Here is a 16,500-nt window from a genome sequence, read left to right as displayed (position 1 = left end):
GTCTTCTTCCTCTTCCCTGAAACCCCCTGGAGCCTGATTTTTGAGAAGAAAGGAATTCCTCCAACTTTGAGAATCAAGTGTGGAAAGGCAACACCAAACTGGGCTATGGCCAAGACCGGCCAGCCAGTGACCATGAGAAGGCAGCTGAGTCCTTCCGGGCCTCTGTTTCCTCCTGCGTAAAACAAGAGGAGCAGGTGGCAAAGATTTCCTCCCATTCTGCAGACTCTCTCTTCATGTTCTTGATTGTTTTCTTTGCTGCGAAGAAGCTTTTAGGGAAACAGCATGGAGATGCCTCAGAAAACTTGGAATGGAACCCCCATTTGACCCAGTTATCCCACTCCTTGGTTTACACTCAAAGAACTTAAAATCAGCATACTATAGTGACACAGCACATCAATTTTTATAGCAGTTCAATTCACAATAGCTAAGCTATGGAACAACCTAGGTGCCCTTCATCAGATGAATGGATAAAGCAATGTGGTATATATCCGTAATGGAATATCATTCAGCCGTAAAGAAGAATGAAATTATGGTATTTGCAGTAAATAGATGGAATTGGAGACTATCTTGCTAAGTGAAATAAGCCAATCCCCCAAAAACAAAGGCCAAATGTTCTCTTTGATATGTGGATGCTAACCCATAATAAGGTAGGAAAATAGAAGTTCATTAGATTAGACAAAAGGGAATGGGGGAAGGAAGAGGGATGGGAATAGGAAAGACAGTGGAATGAATCAGATATAACTTTCCTATGCTCATATATGAATACATGACTAGTGTCACTCCACATCATGTACAACCACAAAAATGGGAAGTTATACTTCGTGTATGTATAATATGTCAAAATGCACTGTACTGTCATGTATATCTAAAAAGAACAAATAAAATTTTAAAAACCAAGGAGAGCCCTCCTTTCTAGCCCTGCAAGTTCATTGTGATGCCTCCTTTTTGCATACATTCAAGGAAACATGCTAAACACACAAAGATAGAAAAGATGTACTCTAAATTTATAAGAATGAAAGACAAAAATATCTGTATTTTTGAGATCCATACAATAGAATAAAATTCTTGTATTCTAGAAGCTGATACCATTCCTGTCATAGTGGGTTCCTTCCCTCTGCTCTCCCAGGCCCAGCCTCCGCCCCTCTCCACTCTGCCCTGGGCCCTGGAGCTAATCTGCTGGCTTTCAGTTGTGTTCTGCCTATCGAAGTGTCTGCAGGAGAGACGAGGAGGGAGGACAGAGTATTGATTCCCCCCAATTCTACCCACGACATTATCCTGGGACAAGCTCATACGGTACATCCTAGGGCCACAGCTCTGGCTGGATGGACCTCCCTGTTGTCCAGATGCTGGTCATCGCTCCCCCTAGGATTCTTTACATCTGCCCAAACTTTTGCAAACAATCCCTTCCTTAAACTTGCTTCACATCACCCAATGGCATGTGCCTCTATTTCCTGCTTAGAAGCCTAAGGACACTTAAAGTTATTAGAAAAGTCACCTTTGTTTTGCAGTTGCGACTTGCCTTATGTATTCGTACCCATAGATTTCACAGTCGGTTGTATAATCAGAAGAGCTCCACTGCCCCTCTAGCACTCTGTGCCCCTCCTACACGAGTGTCATAACATGTTAAGCAGAGCCCATACACCTCTTTGTGCTAAATCACATTTGTGTCCCTACTCACTCACTGGAGACTCTGAGGGATTCAGAAATTTAGATGCTGAGAAATAATGATCCCACTGGACAACTGTGTAATAGCAAGAAATGTTTCAAAGGAAAGAACAGAACAGATTGGCCATGAAATGAGTATACAGGAAAGAGACCAAACTAAATAGTAAACAGAAGAAAACAAGGAAAAATACTGAGTGCATTTGTGTGTGTGTGTGTGTGTGTGTGTGTGCACCTCAATGTATTAATGTTCAAAAATCCATTGAATGGAATAAATAATATATGTGTGTACGTTGTGTGGCCACAAAATGTCAGTCAACTGATTGAACTGATGCTAAAGGTTGAAACCGGAGCATGGAGAATTCCTTTATTCGGCATATTATCTTTTATCATTTGCTGGAGTCCCTCTCCTCTAGCTAGGGAGGTTAAATATAGGTGTGCTGATTAAACGTAAATGTATGGTAATGTAACATGTACAAAGGCCTCCGAAGAGCAATTAATAGGTAGCAGGTATTTAAAGAGCAAAGTGAATCATTTCCTTTAGAGCCGATAAAGTTGTGCAAATGAATGTTACTCAGATTTACATGCATCAAGGCATTAGCAAATCAATAGAGCGATTACTGCAGAGGACACCCTGAATGTAAAATCACATTTGCAGTTATGTTTATGCACAAATGCACACTTAAAATGCAGGTTTGTCTAGGCAATGAACGAAACAAATGATTTGTTCCTCCTCCTGTTCCCTTTTTCCCTCTTACTCTAAAGATTTACAAATCCTTGCAGCTCACCAATTTATAGGGTTATCCCAAGCTCCTGGAGTAAAGCCCAGCAGAGTAACCTCATCCAGGCTTTTCTTTATCTTTCTCTGTAGAGAGCAGCACAAACCTGTTCCAATGCAGCTGGGTTGCAGGCTCTCCAGGTTTTATTTAAGAATATTCATGCAAAAATTAAATCACAGAGATTTCTATCAAGGGAACAAGTTCATTATTATGACTCCTTCCAAGCTGGACAAAACTGCTACTAAAGAGGGGACTCCCCAAATCTCCTGGAGACACTGAAAATCAGGGTGGGGGATAAATCCCCGCAGTATGGTACAAAGAGGTCAGCCCAAAGACTAAATGCAACCTACTTCCTGTTCTTGTATAGGGAGTAATGCGAGTTTTCAGATTTTTAGGTGGTTGAGGAAAAAAAATTAAATAATTTGTGGGGGGGTGATACATGAACATTATATGAAATTCAGGCTTCCATGTTCATAAACAAAGTTTTATTGGAATATAGTCATGTACATTAGTCTGTTTATTCTGCGGTTATTTTCCTGCTACAACAGCAGAGTTAGCCTAAAGACTCTAAAATATTTACTATCTTGCCCTTTAGAGAAAAATCTACTGACCCCTGTCCAAATAGATGATTAACTTTTGGGAGATTAAAATCCAACCAACACACAATAACTAAAGGCACAATACTGCAACTCTGTTGGATTTTTCTTTTCTTTGGGCCTGAATCTCAGTGAGATATGAGAGTTTGTTGTAAGAGATAAGAGAATCAGCTCATTGTTAGAGGAGCATATTGTGCTTTGACTGACATCTGGTATCTGGTGTCTAAACAACGCACTGAAAGAGTTGGGGAAACCGCCAGCCCTGTATGTGCCATTTACTTCCAACTGAGGGTGCTTCCAGAACAGCTCTCCTTATCTTCCTAAAGTCTGATCCTCCCAAAAGAACTGTCATGAAGCCTCTCCCTGGGAATCTCATCAGCAAGGGAAGATTAAATTCCTCTGGGAGAGGTGGCTGCAGGTTGACACCATGGGATCCTCACAGTCACAGCTATCATCTATTCTTCCAAAGAGCCATTCTTCTGTTCCAAAATGACTCACTCTTCTCTAAATTGTCTACGCTCTCTGTCTCCTCCCCTCTAAGAGGGTATGTAAGCCTGGAGATCTAACATGAGTTTTTTGGGGTATTCACGTTTTTCCTGTGATGCTCCTGTGCGGGTACTAAATTTGTGGACCTTTTCATAGACTCAATTACGGCATCCTCAGGGGAAGACGGAAAGTCCCCACACACAGCCAAAACCCATCCTAATGATTCCCTTTGGTCTAACGCATGTGGCTTTTTCTATTCCTCTATTTCGGTCAGTGAAGTTTTGCTCTTGAACTCATGTTTCTGAATTCTGGCGTGCTAACATCTTCAAGTCCCAAGAACAGAGCTCCGGGCATGGAGAAAAAGCCACAGACCTGCTAGTGGCCGCCCATGACAGTGACACCATCCTTGGTCATTATGCATGGGAGAAACACCCACTAAGTTCTCCTGCATTTTGAAGAGCAAGCAGATGTCATTACCTCTGTTCCACATGCATGTCCTCAAAGAAATCCTGACCTACCCCAGGCATGACGGTACTCATTTCTAGACAGGAGAAAACTGAGATCCAGAGAAAGTGACTTTCCAGGTCCTTCCCACCAGACCTGCCTGCCAGATGCTGCTCTAAAGGTGCAGATGTTTGGCGGGGGAAGGGGCATGAAGAGCTCTAGGCAAGAACTTTTCACAGGCAGTGACTAAAAGAGGCAGCAGGCTGTCTGGGAGGTTTTGGTGGAGAGTGTGATAAATCATGGGGTTTGGAGCACTTCCCGATTGCTTCCCTCCAGTCCTTACAACCTCCTGTCCCCCCTGCTTCCTCTTCGCTCACTGCTGCAGACAATTTAGGGGTTCTTTACCAAGCAGAAACCCTCACCTGCTCCTGGGGATACAGGAAATCTACTCTGGGGCTACACTTGTGACAACCTGTACCTGGGAACCCCAGCATCCTGAAGCTGGTCTCAGCGGAGACAGTCAATTAAAAGCAAAGGCCCAAATCTCAGAGTAGAACTGGGCAGAAGCCAGACCCACCCATGGACACTTGTGTGACACAGGATACACCCAGAAAACCAAAGGCAGCTTCCAGGGTAATCCTGAGTGAGCAGGAAGGTAGAGAAGGTAGACCGCCTGAGAAGCAGGAAGGTGAGGCGGGGTGTGCGGGTGCCCCGAACACCTCGCCATCCACTGTGGCAGAAATTTCACTTCAGTTAATTAGTGCGGGTCTGTCTCAGCTCAGTGGAAGAGGGTTGAAACTATCCCGATCCTCATCGCCACCCCATCACAGCGGATCTTACCCTTTGATCACTCCACTTCCTTTCAAAGGCCCCATTTTTCCATCCTTATTGCTGAGACAGGGACAAAGGACAGGTGGTCCGTGTAGATAATAAATGATGAGAAAGATGAGGGCTGATTATCAAAGGCAAGGGAATGGGTTGCCAATATCCCTGATAGCACCTCCCCACTCCCCATTGCTAACACCTCTGGAGATCCTCACTGTCCAGCCAGACGATTACCACCTGGGCTGCTCCTTCCTTGTCCTCAGGCACATGTGCAGGGTAGAACGAGAGGGTGGGAGGGGGACAGGAAATCTAGGATCTAGAGACAAGACAACCCCCTCCCCTGGATACCCAGTTCTAGGCTCCCTGCTCTCGGGAGAAGACCATCTCTGTCTCTTTCTTAAATAACACTTGGTTCCTACCCTTGCCTGGATGTTTCTTGAGTGTTTAATCTTCAACACTGGGAGAATCCATCATGATTTCCAAGACCAGTATCACTGCTTTGAATTTAGATTCACTAGGTTGGCCTCCTCCCTTCCTCCTTTCTCTCCTCCTCCCCTCTTTTACATTACTTACTTTCTCCTTCTATCACACGGCAGTTCCGGGGGTTTGCCTCTGCCTATGAACCTTGCCAATGGAAAGCCCACTTCCAGCCTGTGTGGGTGTCTAGATCTACTTCACCTCCGACTTCTCCATGAACGTCTCAGGCTGCAGCAGCTACTCAGCCTCCTGTTCCATCACATTCACTCACCCCTGTACTCCACAACTTGGTATGGGGTGTTGGGAACACGGTATTAGACAGGTCACTCCAGCTCCAGGAGGGAGCTTGTCCGAGAGTGGAGTTGCACGTAATAAAATGCATGAAATAGTTCCAGGCAGTGAAAGTGCTATGTAAAGAATGAAGCCGGTCATGGAGCTGTGAGAGTAGCAACTTGTTTCAGAGAGAGGCATGTGTGGGAGGGGGCGGTCACGGTGTCGGAAAGATCTGGAGAAGAGAGTTCCTTTAAGGCCTCTGCTGGGAACACAAGGAACTCCACTGTTCTACTGAGGACGCACTGAGGGTACCCAACCCACTGCAGTGAGCGCGGCATTGATTCTTCCTCTGTGTTCATCATGATCCCTAGAAATTAAACCAACTGGGGTGAAGGGAAGCTTATGCAGTCCTACAATTGATCACACATGGAAGTGGTTTTTAATCAAATCCCCCTTACCTTTGAGGGTAAAAAAAAAAAAAAAAAAAAAGTCATGTGACATTTTTACTTCTGCATTTCTGTTATTTAATGTCCTCTGCTACCTGCCCCTAGGCTTCCTGGCTGAGATGAGCTTGGATCTCTATGAATGACAACGGATGGATGGATGGATGTCCTTCAAAGCCCCCACTTCTGCACACTGATGGCTTAATTTAAAATCCAAGGCTTTTATCATGTTGCTGGTGTTTCTTTTTTTGTAGGAAAACATACAGCAGATGGGGGCATGGAATGACAGAAGATGATTTTGGCCTTTTTCGGTACTTTCTTAAAAACAAGATAGGTGCTGAATTGTGTGGAGAGTCTCCAAAAAGAGGATGGAAGTCAATACAGGGTAGTGTTATGACTCAGGGTTTCCTAAAGATCCTATTTCTCACTAGCGCACGGGACATTGAAGACTTGAGGGTTTTCTTCCAGTTTGACTTGTGATTTTGTGGAGCTGAGGTAAGACATGGGCCTCGCACACACCTTTCAACACTCCAGTTGACACCAACGTCACCCTTCTCCCCACTGTGGCTTAGTTAAGGAAGACACTGGGCCTCGACCTTCGTGAACCATCTGCAAACTAAGCCTCCCAACTGCCCCGTTGGGCAGTGAGGTTGCCAACAGAGTCTGGCCCTACAGGTTCAGTGGGAAGTCAACATGCGTAGCCAGGTAGCCAGGAGAAAGCGTTATGTTTCCCCTGTTCATTCTGGGCCTGACAGTACCCTCTTTTGTAAGGATCTAAGGGCCACAGACTCTTGGGTCTCCCTGAACTTCCTATTCTGAAGTTGCTGTTCAGGAAGAAAAGTAGGCATCAGAGTCAACCAACATTCACGTAGGCAAGGAGGACAGGGATTAGTAGAAATACTGGCCTCAGGAATGCACTTAGGATGGTGTCAAAATATTTAACTGGCATGTCTTGGGTACAGCCATTGAGAAGAGTTGCAGACTGTAACCTAACAATGATGGGCCTATGCAGATGGGTTGATGCACATTTTTCTCACACTACTATATGCATAATATGTCTTGCAAAGGAAAGAAAATGTAAATCACTCTCAGATATTCTGTTCCATGCTGTTGCGGCCTCTTTAGCCCCTGTCTTTCATATGACTGTGGACCTTTACCATTCCCATGAGACTTTGCATCAGAAGAATAATAACCTTCTTAGCTTGAATCACACTTAAGGAAATAGCTGTGGAGTCAGCCAAACCCAATTTCAGATCCTGCCTTTCTAATGATCACTCTTGACAAAACACATAACTTCCCAGAGACTCAATTTTCTTTAATCTGTAAAAAGGGGATGCTATTCCTCTAGCACAGGGTTTTTGTGAGATTTAAATGGATTTGGGGGTAAAGTGCTGAGCACAATGTTTGGTTCATGGTTGCCTGTGCCAGCAACAGTACCCATGCTTCAAATTTATGATAATTCAGATAAGGCTATTGGATAATTAGGTAATTTCATATATGGAGAAAGTATGTTTTGGATGCAAAAATAATAGTCTAAAATCAACATCAAAGTAATAAATATGAATACGTGTCAGAATAAAGGATTTTCTAAAATAGTAGAAGTAATCAGAAGAAAAACCACAAAGGAAATACCAACTCCAGCACATTCTTATGCATTCATTAAACCAGTCATTTAATAAATTATATTCCTGTTATTCTGATTTGAATCCATAGGTACTTTAAAGCAGCAAAATCATATTTATTTAAGAATGTTTCCTAATTGAAAGTTTTCAATAAATTTGCTTCATTTGTCTATCTCCCCTGCACACAATTACTTTGAAATTATAAAATTTTACTTCACATAAGAGACCAATTATAATAAAACGTTACTTATTTGTAAATCACTTTCACATTTCATATTCTACTTAATCAATCCACAAAAATGGGATCCAGCAATGGGGAAGTAATAAACAGAAACTCCAGGATCAGAACAGCATTTCAGTTAAAAAGAAAAAAAAATACAAGGAATGAATGCCCCTACTACCAGTCCCTCCCTGTTTCCAGTATCCACACCCACATCCACACCCACATGCAAGGTCAAGGCTCGCATGAGAGGGTACAGCTCATCTTTCTTCTTCTTTTGTAACTCCATGGATAAGGGAATACTGAGGGAGAGATGGAAAGAGGTGAGACTGACCAGTTCACAAAGCCAGAGCAGAGAGCTCAACATCTATGACAAGGATGGGGAGGGTGGGAGGGTAAATCAGATGTCCTCCAAAATCTTCTATGTTAATTCAGGAATGTTCAGAGGTGATGTGATGGGATTATCAGAGCTGTGACCTAATTAGTCCATCCTAGTGGACTAAGTGGGTGATAACTAGACAGGTGGGGCATGGGTGGAGGAGGTGGGTCATTGAGGGCATGCTGGACATGGAGCTACAAGGCTCGTTTGCAAAACTGGTTTTGGTTTCACTGTTTTTTTGGTTCCATCTTTTCCTTCTATGTCCCTAATACTTCCTTTTGGAATGGGGATGTTTACAATTATATGTTGGTAATTTGCTTTTGATACTCACAGCCAGGACTTTGCCTTGAGTCTCAGATGAGACTTTGGACTTTGACTTTTGGGCAACACTGGAACTGTTAAGACTATGGGGCAACTTCTACAACTAATAAATGAATTCAGCAAAGTAGCGGGATATAAAATCAACACCCATAAATCAAATGCATTTCTGTACATCAGTGACACATCCTCTGAAAGAGAAATTAAGAAAACTACCCCATTTACAATAGCCTCAAAAATAAAAATAAAATACTTGGGAATCAATCTAACAAAAGAGGTGAAATACCTCCACAATGAAAACTACAGAACACTAAATAAAGAAATTAAAGAAAACCTTAGGAAATAGAAAGATCTACCTTGTTCTTGGATAGGCAGGATTAATACTGTCCAAATGACCGTACTACCAGAAACACTATACAGATTTAATGCAATTCCAATCAAAATCCCAAAGTCATTCCTCATAGAAATAGAAAAATCAATCATAAAATTTATCTGGAAAAATAAGATACCCAGAATAGCCAAAGCAAGTCTTAGAAGAACGAAGCAGGTGGTATCACAATACCAGACCTTATACTATACTACAGAGCAATAGTAACAAAAATGGCATGGTATTGGCACCAAAACAGACATATAGACCAACAGTACAGAATAGAGGACAAAGAGACAAACTCACATAAATACAGTTACCTCATTCTAGACCAAGGTGCAAAAGCATATATTGGGGAAAGAATAGCCTCTTTGACAAACGGTGCTGGGAAAACTGGAAATCCATATGCAGTGAAATGAAATTAAGCCCCTATCTCTCACCATGCACAAAACTCAACTCAAAGTGGATCAAGGACCTAGGAATTAGATCAGAGACCCTGCACCTAACAGAAGAAAAAGTAGGCCTAAATCTTCATCATGTTGGATTAGGCCCTGACTTTCTTAACAAGACTCCTAAAGCACAAGAAATAAAATCAAGAATGGGATTGGATTCAAACTGAAAAGCTTCTCATGGCAAAAGGAACAATCAGTGAGGTGAAGAGAGAGCCTATAGAATGAGAAAAAAATTTTAACCACACACGCATCGGGGAGAGCACTAATCTCCAGGATACATAAAGAATTCAAAAAACTTAACACCAAAAAAAATTACCCAATCAATAAATAGGCTAAGGAACTGAACAGACACTTCTCAGAAGAAGATATACAATTGATCAACAAATATATGAAAAAATGTTCAACATCTCTAGAAATTAGAGAAATATAAATCAAAACTACTCTAGGATTTCATCTCACTCCAGTCAGAATAGCTGCTAAAATGAAGACAAACAACAATAAGTGTTGGCGAGGATGTGGGGGAAAAGGTATACTCATACACTGCTGGTGGGACTGCAAATTGGTACAACTAATCTGGAAAGCAGTATGGAGATTCCTTGGAAAACTTAGAATGGAACCACCATTTAACACAGCTATCCCACTCCTTGGTTTACACCCAAAGGACTTAAAAACAGCCTACTACAGTGACACAGCCACATCAATGTTTATAGCAGCACAATTCACAATTGCTAAATTGTGGAACCCACCTAGATGCCCTTCAATAGATGAATGGATAAAGAAACTGTGGTGTATATACATAGTGGAATACTACTTAGTATTAAAAGAGAATAAAATCATGGCATTTGCAGATAAATGAATGGAATTGGAAAATATCATGCTAAGTGAAGTAAGCCTATCCCCCCAAAAAAACCACAAAAGCAGAATGTTTTTCCTGATAATTGGATGCTGATTCATAATTGGGGTGCAGGAGGAGTATGGGAGGAATGGAGGAACTCTGGATAGGGCAAAGGGGAGCTAGGAGAAGGAGGGGGCAGGGGTAGGAAAGACAGTGAAATGAGATGGACACCATTACCCTAGGTACATGAATGAAGACACAAATGGTGTGATTCTACTTTGTGTAAAATCAGAGAAATGAAAAACTGTGCTCCATTTGTGTACTATGAATCAAAATACATTCTGTTGTCCTGTATAACAAATTAGACCAAATAAATAAATGAGTAAATTTTTAAAAAGACTATAGTCCTCTTGGAGATGATGTCTATGCATTTTACATTGGGAGATGAACATGTACTTTTGGAGGCCAGGGGCAGAATGTCATGGTTTGGATATGAGGTATCTCCCCAAAGCTCCTGTATTAATGCAAGAATATTTAGAGAAGAAACATTTGGATTTTGAGAGGTGTTACCTAATCAGTCCATCCTAGTTTAATGGACTGAGTGGTAACAGTAGGTAGGTGGGACATGGCTGGAGGTGGCAGATCACTGAAGGCATGTCCTGGAAGAGTTCATCTCCTGTAAACACCCCCCCTTTCTTGCCATGTGCTGGGGAACTTTCCTTCACTATGCCCTTCCACCATGATGTTCTGCCTCACTTTGGGCCCATTCCAATGCAGTTAGCTGACCAGGGACTGAACCTCTGAAACTTGTGAGCCAAAAGAAACCTTTCCTCTTCTAAGTTGCCCTTGTCAGATAGTTTGTTTACAGCAACAAAAAGCTGACTAACGTAGTTGGGCACAGCTCAGAGTGCCAATTCAAATTGTAATAGGAAAAGACAAACTAAGGTTTTCAAAATACAGTCAGCCCCTAATTCCTATGACCCTGATTTTTGGCCATACATCACAAAATTCAGTCAAAGATGATAGAATAGATCTCATCTAGCAAAAATCTAAGAAGGCAGGCCATTGAAGCAGAGCGGTCAACATTTCTTCTAGAAAGAAGCTGCTTCATTCATCCCATGGCATATGTCTAGGGAGTTTCAGTTTCTAAATCCTGAAGAAGAGGGGGACAATTGTCAACTGATTGTACTTATACAGAGTGTATATGTGTGTGTGTGTTTTGGAAGTGTGAGTTCATCATATACCCACACAACTCAACCTAGCATTCAAGCTTATAAGGTCGGGGTTGTTTTCAGAAGGGCCTTGGAAGTCATCTGTGTGGGTGTTTTGTAAGGACAGGAAGGAGCTTATTCCAAGCCACTCATCAATAACTACAGGGTTTTGTGTGGGACAGTGGAAAGCCAACTACCAGTGCAGAGAGGGAGACTTCTTTTCCAAGAGTACCTTTCTTGGGTAAAGAGGACCTGGAGTAATAACAGGGCTCTTGGAACAAAAAAGTGCCAGCCAGAATTTTAGTTCTGAAGTCTCCCCACAGCCTATGGGCTGGGCTTGGCAAGGTGGGAGTATGGTTCTTGACGTCACCTGGCAAGAACTCCAGAACAGATAGAATCTGACTTTTAAGAAGATCCTCAGTTGACTTGATAAACACTGGCCCAAGCTTCCTCCAGGTCCCCAGAGAGGTACCATGAGAACCTACGCCATCAATGAAGCGCCAGGGTGACATGCTATCACTCCAATAACTTCAGTGATACCCCTGAACATCATTCAGAGAGGTCAACCTTGATTTGCAGGTGAACACTAATCCTGAGGCATCTGAGGGCTTTAGATTTTCCCACTATGGTTCTAAGATGAACTCATGTTCTCAAAAGATGAGAAGGGGGCAGGAAGACTGCTCACCGTTTTGTCCTATTCTTTAGTTGTCAAAGAAAACTGACCTCAAACTCCCCAAGGATGATGCAAAAATAAATCTCCTCTGACCTGATGGTCATAGAATTAGTCTGTGACTTCAATCTCCAAAGGGTTGGAAGCTCTAGGAGGAAGCCTGAGGCCAGCCCAACCCAGGCTGTCCTTCTTCAGGACACCAAGAAGCCCCCAGCTAGTGAGTCCTCAAAGGCAACTCTAGCAGCAGTGCAGCTACACATGGTACCTGGAGGGCCACGGTACTCACCAAGGGTTCGGATGGTGTCACTGGGCCAGCTGCGTGGGCTGGGGCCATGGGGATTCACGGCCCTCACGGCAAACTGGTAGTTGGTATCTGGATCAAGGCCCTTGATGACCATGGAGTCCATCTGGATCTGCTCTTCGATTAAGGTCCAATTGTTGTCAAAATCTGGCCTTTTTTTAATTAAAAGGAAGAAGAAGAAAGAAATTGTTTAGAAATACCATAAGGAAGGGGAGCTGGCTGGTGTGTAAAATGACAGCATTTGAACTCCGGAAGTGACACTCATAAACATGAGTTAACATATCTTATCTGAAAGGGGTCCTGATTTTAAATCATGGGTCATCAACTGGAAGTTCCTGCCAATAAAAGCAAGGACATCATATTTAGGGCCAAGAATCAGCACTGTGTAGAGACCAGCCGCTTGTGCTTGACAGTCTTGACTGCAGGGAAAAGACCCCCACACAGGAGAGTTCATTTTCAAGGACTCTGCTTTCCAGATGTTTCATAAACAAGCCTTCCCTTGGCAGCCCCATCCCCAGAGGTCAGGAGAGGGCAGATTCCATTTATTCACAATCTGTTCACAAATAAACAAATATGAAGTTTATAGGGTGACCGCACAAATTGCTCTGGGAAAACCCAAGACAAATCTGTTCATGGACATTCTTACTCTGAACAATTTATACATCTGTGCCCCCTCGTGGAACGTTCACATGTCCTTGTGAGTGTCCCACAGAGAAGGCCCATCTCCATCTCAGCTCCTGTCTGGTAGGCAACATGCAGAGGGTGAGAGTATATGCTCTGGAGTCAAACAGAGCCACGTTCAAACCCCAGCTCTGTTACTTAACCAGCTGAGACTTCTTTAAGACTCCATTTCTCCTATAAAGTGGGGAATGATGAAGGTACCTACCTAAGAGGACCGTGGTAGACATGAAATGAAATACACACCGTCAGTGTGGTGCTTGACATCACACTGTAAACACTCAGCCTGTGCCAGCCATCCTCTAAGGGACTTGCCTACTTACAGAGCTGGTAACACACAGCTGCCTGCTTACTCTGGCCTTGGATGTGGTCACATGGTACCACTAACCCACGTGGCCAGTCAGCACTTGAAATGTGGCTAGGCTGAATTGAGATGCATGCTAAGTACAAAATGTACAACAGATTTTATTTATTTAGGTATTGGGGATTGAACCCAGGGGTGTTTTATCACTGAGCTACATCCCCAGGCCTTTTTTGTTTATTTTGAGACAGGGTCTCACTAAGTTGCTTAGGGCCTCACTAAGTTGCTGAGGCTGACCTTGAACTTGCAATCCATCTGCCTCAGCCTCCCAAGCTTCTGGGATTTTAGGCACGTGCACTGTGCTGGTTTGTATAATAGATTTTAATGAAAAATTAAAAAAGAATGTGAAATATCTCATTGATAACTTTTCATAATGGACACATGATTAAATGACACAATGGGTTAAAATAGTTTATTAAGATTAATTTCATTTGTTTTTTGTTATCTTTTTCAATGGCCCAATAAGAAAATATAAATTTTCATATAGATTTATACTGCATCTCAGTTGGACAGCTGTGCTCTGTATGAATGTCCCTTCTGAAGGGGAGAAAGAAGAGGGTTGTGGGTGATAAGAACAGCAAGATAAAAGCTGGGAAGATCAGTGTGTGAAGGGGGTCAGTGAGAATGAATGGCCTAACTGGAGGGTTTGTGTCAATAGCTGATAAGAGCTATTTCTTTGAAGTGCTTTCAAAGTACCGAGCACTCTTCTAATATTCATTTACTCCCCCCAGCTGCCCTATGCAGCAGATACGAAGAGTGAGCACTCTACCCATTTGCTGTTGTTGTCTTAAATACAGAGGAGGAAACCAAGGCACTGAACAGGTAAGTAACTGGCTCAAGGTCATATGCTGAGAAATGGTGGGGCTGGCTTGGTTCCTGAGATGAAGTTAGATTGAGAAGATCCTTGGCATTAGATAAAAACTGCAGTGATGGTGGGTAAGGGCTACTCTCCCTCCTTCCACTTGTTCCCTGGCAACGTCCCTTTAGGATGTCCTACCACTAAACACTTCTGCTCACATGTATTTAGAGGAAGGCAGGAAGCAAAAAAAGGTTGACATTGTCCTTGATGAACAACTTACCAGGCAAGGAAATTGAGACTCATTATGCTAAAAAGAAATGTCTGAATGAACCCCAGATTTCCCTTTTTCCTTCCCACGAGTTTTCATTGGTGCATTATAGTTATATAAGAATATAATTTGGCCAATATCATTCCCCAGTATTTTCCCTTTTCCTTCCCCAATCCCTTTCATCCGTTCTACTGATCTCCCTTTGATTTTCATGAGATCCGTACCCCAACCCCCGACACACACACACTTTTCTTTTCCTTTTTTCCTCTCTAGCTTCTGCATATGAGAGAAAACACATGACCCTTGACCTTCTGAGTTGGGCTTATTTTGCTTGACCTAAAAGTCTCAAGTTCCATCCATTTTCCTGCAAATGCCATAGTTCCATTTTTATGGCCAAATAAAACTCCATTGTGCACATATACCATATTTTCTTTATTTATTCATCCATTGATGGGCACCTACACTGGTTCCGTAGTTTGGCTACTATGAATTGTGCTACTATAAACATGGGCATGCATGCTGGCTTTAATTCTTTAGGATAAACACCCAGGAGTGGGATAGCTGGGTCTTATGGTATGAAGCACAGATTTCTTTAATATGTGTCTGCCTAGTATTTCACTGATAGGAATCACTCAAAGCCCCATCACCAGATGCTTCCTCAGGCTCACTATGCTGAGGAGAGGTTTGCAGGGCTGGACCTCTTAAGAATTTTCATGCTTAGAAAAGCAAATTTCACAGAGCACAGGGCATGCCCCCTGGAGAAAGAGGGCTGACTTCTTCTTCCCTTTACTCTTTCCCTAAAGATGGGCTTCTCATGTAAACTAATTTTATCATCAAAGAGAAAACCGCAGTGAGTCAAAGGAAACACATTTATAGACTCAAATTAGAACAAAATCACTTCACAGAGGAACACCACAGGGGATACCTAAAAGAGAGTCCAAAAAGATGAGCTCTTTAGATAAAATTCTCCTGCCATCCTTTGCAAAGCTTTCCTTGTGATAGTTATAGAGAAAATAACTCAGATCTGTCCTCAGAGTATGCTGTTGTTTACCCAGCACTACCTGTAAACACCTATGGCATCCTCATGTAAAAGTGATAGCAAAAGAAAGAACACAAAGATTACTTTGTATTTGTTGTTCATTTAATGTAGGGAGAGAAAAATCTATGTTGGATGAATAAGAGATTGAAATCATTAACATTTAATTTCATTTTATAGAGTGAGAGGAAGGCTCATGCAGATTAAATACCAGTGGAAACCTTTAACATTTTGCCTGGGATGTTGTCATGTTTTCCATTTGAATGTTTTTAGAGTCTCTGGAGGTATAAAAGGGCAGAGGTGAGTTGAGAAAGAGATTACCAGGCAAAAGTATTGTCTTAAATCATCCTCAACAATAGTTTTATCTTCTCTGACTCAAGAAAATCATTTTACCCTAACTGCAAAAGTTTCCAACCAAATCACTATAGCAACACTTTCCCTAACAATGAAAAGGCCAGACAAGGAGGAAGTTGACAGAGAGGTGCTGCCATCCCAGGTAAAGATGGACGGTTGCTAGCAGGACTTGCATTTCAAGCACTTGTTCAAGAAGTGGGGTAGGGTGGGATATGGCATCCCACACTTCAGGAGAGCAATGGCCTGCCTTTGGAGGTGGATGGACAGGGGAGACTGGGTAGGGCATCTATTGTGTGGTTAGCAGTGGCTGCTCAATGCCCAATTACTCAATTCCTAATCAAGCCACTCACTGGTTCATTTTGGCAGGAAGACGCACTTATCACTGGCCACTTCAGAATCCATCCTGACTATCAGGACTAGGTGGAATCTTCCAGATCCTTTGGTCCAAGTGTCTGAGGATTTGCAGAAATTATATGCAAGGTTTTAACTGTGAGCACTTTCTTCATTTTTCTAAGGAGGACTCCTTAGCTTTTATCAGATTTTCAAAGATAATCAGGGTTCCCCAAATTTTAAGAGCCAATGGTCTAGTGTTCATTCTACCCATATGGATACAAAAGGGAAATTATTTACCCAAAGTCACAGAA

At 42.5% G+C, this 16,500-nt stretch overlaps 1 protein-coding gene across 2 annotated transcripts in view; it reads right to left on the bottom strand.

The window, feature by feature from the left end:
* Positions 1-16,500, bottom strand: part of Egflam (EGF like, fibronectin type III and laminin G domains) — a 173,837-nt gene that overhangs the window by 66,224 nt on the left and 91,113 nt on the right. For both annotated transcript variants that reach the window (XM_076857391.2, XM_076857392.2), the window contains one exon: positions 12,346-12,512. In XM_076857391.2, coding sequence (XP_076713506.2) covers positions 12,346-12,512 — 167 coding nt within the window. The remainder of the gene's footprint in view (positions 1-12,345; positions 12,513-16,500) is intronic.

Source organism: Callospermophilus lateralis, chromosome 5, assembly GCF_048772815.1.
Source record: "Callospermophilus lateralis isolate mCalLat2 chromosome 5, mCalLat2.hap1, whole genome shotgun sequence".
NCBI lineage: Eukaryota > Metazoa > Chordata > Mammalia > Rodentia > Sciuridae > Callospermophilus > Callospermophilus lateralis.
Note: the sequence above shows the minus strand (reverse complement) of the source record. Positions and strands in the feature narration are given on the sequence as shown.